Source organism: Morus notabilis, unplaced genomic scaffold (genome assembly GCF_000414095.1).
Source record: "Morus notabilis unplaced genomic scaffold, ASM41409v2 Scaffold679, whole genome shotgun sequence".
Taxonomy (NCBI): Eukaryota; Viridiplantae; Streptophyta; class Magnoliopsida; order Rosales; family Moraceae; genus Morus; species Morus notabilis.
In genome coordinates this window covers 57960-65772 of record NW_010365777.1, presented here as the reverse complement: position 1 = coordinate 65772, position 7813 = coordinate 57960, and the positions used below count along the sequence as shown (strand labels likewise).

At 33.4% G+C, this 7813-nt stretch overlaps 1 protein-coding gene across 1 annotated transcript in view; it reads left to right on the top strand.

Annotated features, from left to right (window-relative positions):
- The first annotated feature begins 6872 nt into the window (after positions 1 to 6872).
- Positions 6873 to 7813, top strand: part of LOC21396176 (probable LRR receptor-like serine/threonine-protein kinase At4g36180) — a 1702-nt gene continuing 761 nt past the window's right edge. Inside the window, exon 1 of the mRNA XM_024172579.1 lies at positions 6873 to 7807. Within this exon, the coding sequence (XP_024028347.1) occupies positions 7124 to 7807 (684 nt within the window). The 5' untranslated portion in view covers positions 6873 to 7123. The remainder of the gene's footprint in view (positions 7808 to 7813) is intronic.

Genomic DNA, 7813 nt, shown 5'->3' with positions numbered 1-7813 from the left:
GTGCACAAGTACTAAATGTATGGAAATGCTTTTTTTAAGTTTTATGCAAAAGAGAGGTTTGATTGTATTATGCTTATTGTGGTCAATTAGATGAAAACAACTTCAAGAGAGTTTCGTTTGTTAGTGTTTTCTCTTAAAACAATTTAAATTTATGTTCTAACTTTTTGTCGAAATCTATAAATCAAACGAGTCTTTTCGAATATCGTTTATGTAGAAAAATTTGAATTAATTTACTAACTATACTTCATAAATAGTAAATGCATAGCTTGAATTATAAAAGAAATCATGACTTAGGCCCCGCTCACTTCACCGATTCGAGTTTAGAATTCGAGTTTTGTTACAGTAAAAAGTTCTCATAAACAGTTACATTTAACTTTTTACTACAGTAAAAAGCTCTCACAAAAAATCACATCTCAACTCGAATTACAAATTCAAATCAACAAACTAAACGAGTCCTAATACTAACCTACAACTCTGCTCTAGCTTCAAGCTCGGAATTTCCATACTGTAAGTATTGCCCTAGGTTGACAAAAGAATGCAAAACGCACATGCTATCTGATCCATTATTTAAGTTGCAGTCAGCCATGACTTTTTTCCTTTTGCAATTATCACCATATGTTGTATTACAATAAAAGGTATTGAAAAAGTTCCTAATGCTTATTAAAAAAGAATTAAAAAAAAAATCTGTGTTGAGCATTGAAAGCCAAAAAGCAAGCTGTAACCACATTCCCTTCTTTTAAATTATTTTGCTCACCTACCAAGCAAGTACAAAAGATAAGGCCATTAATTTTCTTCTCTTAATCAAAGTAACCCCCTTTTGAAATTAAGGTCAATTTGTAAGCAAATGTCACATTCAGCTGTCTCTCTTTCTCGCAAACACACACGCGTGCACAAAACGCACACGTTACATCTAAATGTCTACCATAATGCAAAAATACCCTTCCAAAATCTTTTTTGTGTGATTTTGGAAGTGACATTATTTTGGGCCAAGAAGGAAAAAAAAAAATATGCCAACGGGGTTGAAAATTGCACGTTCTTGACTTGTCTCTTTTGATGAGCGAGAAATTTGGGAAAGATCTAAAAAATGAGTGGGGGCTCTAGATTTTTGGTTAGGGGGCCCTAGTTTTAGCACCGCATATATGAACATATATAGTTATAGTTTTGATTGGGCCCTTTGGTCCATGGGACACATATCACTTTCTTTTGGTCTACATGACTCCCTACCAATGCTTGAATCACTATTCACACTCCAACCGTGTGTTGGTCTGTAGGCACTCATGTTTTGTTTCGTTTGTTTACTTGAACTAAAGCAGCCAAAGAACCAAAGGACAAACCTAGGATTATAGGATTTATGACCAAGATGGACATCTTTTGTCCAATTCTTTGTCCACTTCACGGACAAATGACTTTCTCCAGAGGGCCTCTCTCTATCTATAATATCAATTTCTAACCGTTGGATAGTTAAAATCACATCATATTAAGAAAATATGCATAACAGATAATTTTAAAAAGTAGATAACTATCGGTAATTTATTTTTTCTAATTTTACTAGAAAAGTTTCACATGAACAAATGTTTAAAGTTATGTTTTTTTTTTTCTTTCCCTTATGGAGGGATTCAAATTGTGAGATTCTAATGATTGGATGTCAATATGGCTACCATAAAACTAAATGCACGACCACTCAATTGAATATAAAATTTGTTTCATGGGGTGCTATGGTCTTCACAAGTATTTAGTTCTCTTTGAAATACAAATCCGAAATGTTATGATTAGGAAATTAATGAACTATCATCAACCAAACAAAGGAACCAAAGAAGAATTCCAGCTAGGCATAAAAGTTCAATGAGTTATTGAGTTGAGACAAGATCTTTACCTGAAATATTGAAAAGCAAGTTTCAAAATCATTTCTGAATTTGACCAAAGACAATTTGGTCCTTTAGTGTCTCCTACTTCGGCAGAAACATTTCATTTTGGTTTTGGACCACATTTTTGGTACGATATTGGAATACAAACATATTTCGCATAGTTTCAGGCCGCTTAGGGAACTACGTGGAGATTCCTCAGCCCAACTTTGTTTGTCCCAATCTTTACTTGATTGCTTCTTCTTCTTCTTCTTCTTCTTCTTTTTTCTTCAGAATTTCCTTAGCTTTGCTATTGGTTTTAAGGCTCGGTTCACTTCACATATTTGAGTTTAAAATTTAAATTTTACTACAGTAAAAAACTCTCAGAAACAATCATATATCTAACTTTTTTACTACAGTAAAAAGTTCTCACATAAAGTCATATCTCAACTCGAATTAAAAATTCGAATCAACGAACTAAGCGAGCCCTAAATAACTAATTATTACTTTCTAAACCCTTCGTCATCAATAAAAGAAAAACGTTAATCAACGCTTGATTTTTATTCTCCCACCGAATTTTGACTAAAAAGTGGACCAAACTAATATCATGATTTTCATTCGATGATTAGCCAAGAAAAAAAAAAGTTCTCATTAATTAGCCAACCCTTATTGACGATTAGCAAAGCATATAAACATATTGATAGTGCCCTATTTGAGTTAGATATTAATGAAAAGGATACCTATAATTGAAGGTCCTAGAGAAAAACAAGTGAGAGGGGTTGGGACGTCTAAGGGTATTTTTTGATATGGTAGTGAAGTGTGGGTTCACATGCCACTATTCAGGTGGCGCATTGTGCTCTTTGTCTCTCGAGCTCTACTAATTTCTTTGGTGGTTTTTTTGTTATTCGTCTCATTGTTGAAGTCTATGACTGCAATACTTCGGAGTTTTTTTTTTTTTAATTTTTTTTTTTTTTTAATTTTTTTTTTTTTTTAATTTTATTTATGTTTTGGTTTATAATAATATTTTTCTTAACCCTAATTTAGTAGTGTATTTGTCTCGTTTTTTAGTGTTAGGTTTAGTTTTCAATCTGCTGGTTTTAATGCTTAGCGGTGTTTTGTATTAGACTCGATGTTATGGTTTTCTTGATCTTAATCAATCGAATTTTGCCATCAATTGCAGAGATTTTGTTAAAAAAATGTGTATATACTTGATTCTTGGTTATCTATTTGTGTGTCCGATTTTGAAATCTGGCATACTTTTGTTCTCTTAAAATGTGTTATTAAAATTTATTGGTGGAACTAATTGTTTATTAGGATCACAACTTTTCTTATAATTTGAGGTCATACGCATCACTATTAATGTTTAGATTGTCTTAATTTTGAATTTATTCATAATTTCAAAAGGAAGTGAAAATATATTAGGAAATTTCTCTAGTGTTCTTTTTTTTTTGAAAACACCAGTGTTCTCTGTTTATCAGCAACCAAATCTGTATTATTTTTTCAATCTGATTTGACTTTTGACCAGATTTTAAAGGTACCTTCTTTGGTACACTAACATACCGATAGACTAAGTTTTTTATCCGTTAGATCTGTCTAAAACCACGTAAAAGTTAAAAAAATACGTAAATCTAACGGTTTAAAAAATATAATATACCGATACGCTACACGTACCAAAGAATCTCTCTCATTTAAAATCGTTCGGCATTTAAGTTCTATCTTAAAAGTGCAAAATTCACATTGTTTTGAAAAAGGAGCACACAAAAACATTTTGCTACAAATTTAGGCTGAAAACAAATTTGGTCGTTTTCAGGTCAATGTCTTGGTTCAACGTGGCATATTGATTGATGCACCCGCGTGTTTGTCAATAAATAATTATATCCTCATTTTATATAAAAAAAATAAGAGAGTTCTTTTGATAAGATTGTCTTATTAATAGTGTCAACTTATAACTATTAGATTTAATTAAAATCATATCAGATTAAGAAAATATACAGAATATATAATTTTTAATATAAATATGACGACTGAAAATATAAAATTATCAGTAGTTATTTTTTCTAATTCTATTAGAGAATCCCTTAAAAATTAAATATTGTAATTTTTGGACTATTTGTTTCCCACGCTTTATTTCACTCTCTTTTTTCTAGTGATGAATATATGTGGTATATTCTTTTTCGAAGAGGAAATGTATATTATATTTACTGTTAAATTGTTAATTGGTAAAAACTATAAAAATATGTAGTTGTAAGAAAAGGGTGAATAAACACGTGGAAATTCTTTTAAAAAGTAATAGCTAGGTGGAAATTAGCGTGAAAAAAATGTGTGACAAACAATGAATACGTGGAAAATCATGTATCAAAAGTCCAAATCGAAATCAATGAAACCCATATAGATCGTGTTACGTGTATATACTTTCATATTGCCGAAAGTGTAGAAAGTTGGAAACTACGGTATAAAAGTATGCCCGTTTATTTCGCCGATTTAAATTTAGAATTCGAGTTTTATTACAGTAAAAAACTCTCAGAAACAGTTAAATTTAACTTTTTTGCTACAGTAAAAAGTTCTCACATAACGTCACATCTCAACTCGAATTAAAAACTCAAATCAACAAACTAAACGGTAATCTTATCACTATTATTATTATTATTGTTATTATTATTTTACTGACAAGCTTACTTACGTAACCCCATTAGTTATTAATATTTTAATAGAAGAATTTCAGTGCTCAAGCATCTCGTGAAGAAGATTATTGCATAGCCAATTCCCTAAATAAGTGAGCATTACGTTGACTAAGGAATTCCTAAGTTTGACCAAGACTTGAAAAAAAAAAAAAATTAATACATAGCCATCAATTCTAATCAGGACAACTCCACCAACAATGCTTTTTTTTTTTTTTTAAATTTTCTTTCTTGAAAAAAAAAATTCAACTCGACCAACGTTATTGTCTTTCACTTTCCATTGCACTTCCTTTTTAAATGCAATAAATAGGTAGTTTTTTTATGGTATAAATAGATAATTAATAGCACCACTATACGCAAGATTATTTACTGAAAAAAATCAACTTAATATGACAAATATGGTACCCTTAAACTAAAAATTAGCATGCAAGAACTTTTTTGGGGTTAGCTCAATTATATCAAAAATATGTTTGCACAGCACAGAATTTATGGTTTTTTCATTATTTTTTTTAATATTCAATTTATGATTTTTTTATTATGATTCTTCGGTAGGACACCGAAATGTGATTTTGATGACACGCCTAAAAAGGAAGTTTGGCAAAGACATCCACATTTCACATTAATAGCTACTGTCACCGGTCGGTAATCTTAGGTTTTTTTTATTTTTTTATTTTAATGTACTATTTTGTACCGATTGAGTTTTCAATTTTTGTACTGTTTTGTACAAATTGAATACGGAAAACGGAATAACGCATAAATTTATACACAAGGAAGAAAACGGGATTCGAGGCTAGATTGTGTTTTCAGCAAAAAATGAAAAGGAAAAGGAAAAGAAAAAAAGAAAATAATAAGAAATAGGTTAATATGAAAAGCTTAAGAAAGTATATAAGTCAATTTTTAATTATAGAAATTAATATGTCATAATTTGTTAAGTTATGGTTCATAATTAGATAAGTTATGGATAAAATTGTCAAGTTAGGGTTCCTAACTAGAAAAGTTATGGACAATAACTTATCAAGTTATGGTTCATAACCAGACAAGTTATGAACGAAAACAGTAATTTGGCCTGTTTATTAACTTATGTAAATTATTGGCCTATTAATTTTAATTTATCTCAAGTCTTGACCTATTTTTCTCTTTCTCCCAAGAAAAAACTAAACTAGTTTTAAAACAACTTTCAGAAAATAGTTTTTTAATGAATATTATTAAACGAATTGAAAAATAGAATTATTTCATCGAGGGAAATAAAATTGTATATCATCGAGAATTTTTATTTTTATTTTTATCATGCATATCTTAGTTCTCGCTCATTTGGTATATAAGTTCAAATTAGAGTTTTTGATTATGACTTTTAAAGTTTAAATTTTTAACGAGAGAACAACACTGTAATAAAATTAAAACTATAAGTTTATATTATAGCATAACTCGTATACTAAATATGCTCTTTTAATAATCCGCGTTTATAGCCATTTTATATGATTAAACTCACATCAAAATGAAAAAATACACAGAATAAATAATTTTTTATATGAATTTAGAGAGTTTCTTTAATATGATCTCTTTACTGATAGAGTCAGTTTTTTACCACACCAAACAGAAGAAATATACAAAATAATGAACATAAAGTTTTATTATAGATCTAACGTAAACATAGATTCCGTTCATTTCACCGATTCGAGTTTAAAATTTGAATTTTACTACAGTAAAAAGTTTTAAAAAACAGTCGCATCTAACTTTTTACTACAATAAAAAACTCTAAACATAAAGTCACATTTTAACTCAAATTAAAAATTTAAATCAGCAAACTAAACGGTCACGTAAACTTTTGAGTAACTTTATTTTTCTTTTGGTAGTCTACAGTAGGAATCTTCTCATTCTGCCCACAATTTCCTCTTTAGAGTGGAGGACTTGCGGTGACTTAATGAAGGTAGAGTATCGCCACATGATCCAAAAACCCAATGGGAGCGAAAGTCTCAGAGACAAAATATGAAAGTGCCTCACAACGAGTGGCTAGGGAGGAACCAGATATCAAAATCCACCACATAAAGTATTTAGATCGGACGGTCACGGATGGTCCAACACAGATGAGGTCGCAACATTGAAAAGTAAACGAGGGTCGAGGAGGAGTCTCCGCGTAATTGTACTATTTATATTTATATATATTTATATATTTTTTCCCACTTCCCTGAACGTATCAAATGAGGGGAGAGAAGGAGAAGCTGAGTTACGAAATGACGAAAGTGCCCAATCTGAATGGGCCTGTCTTGCGCCTTTCGTGTGCGCAGATTACCCCCCAACCCAACCCCAAGACTCACTCGTGTCTACTACTTTCCTTTTCACCAATTCCCCCTCACTGCCTTCTTCTCTCTCTCTCTCTCTCCTCTTTTATATCTTTCACGGAATACATCCACACACTCACTCTACCCAAACATTGTTTTTTAGTACACCTATTTAACCGAATAGAAAACATATATGCAGAGCCTGTGAAAAAAGAAGAAAAAAAAAATTGTTCATCGTCAATATGGAGAAGAACAAATAATTAACGAAAGAGAGAAAAAAATATTCTGCCCCTAACTTTCTCTCTCTAGAACTAAATCCAATCCGATGAAGGGCGGCGGCGGCGGCGGAGGATTAGTTTGGAGAGCGTTATTGGCGAGCGTGCTAACGTGCGCCGCCCTCCGTACGACGTCGTCAGATCCGAGCGACGAGGCGTGCCTGACTCACCTGAGCGAGTCGATACAGGACCCGACTCGGTCGCTCCAGAACTGGACGAAGGCGACCTTCGCCAACCCCTGCAACGGCTTCACCTCGTACCTCCGGGGCGCGACCTGCAACAATGGCCGAATCTACAAGCTCTCTCTCACTAACCTCTCTCTGCGCGGCTCAATCTCCCCGTACCTCGCCAACTGCACCAATCTCCAGGCCCTCGACCTCTCCTCCAACGCGCTCACCGGCCCTATCCCGACCGACTTGCAATACCTCGTCAATCTCGCAGTCTTGAACCTCTCGTCGAACCGCCTCAACGGGCCCATTCCTCCGCAGCTCACAATGTGCGCTTACCTCAACGTGATCGACCTCCACGACAACCTTCTGACGGGGCAGATTCCGCAGCAATTGGGACTTCTGCTACGCCTCTCCGCCTTCGACGTGTCCAACAACCGCCTGTCGGGGCCAATCCCCGCCACGCTCACCAACCGGAGCGGGAACTTGCCGAAGATCAACGCGTCGTCGTTTGAGGGGAACAAGGATCTGTACGGCTACCCGCTCCCCCCGCGCCAGAAACAAAAGGCTTCG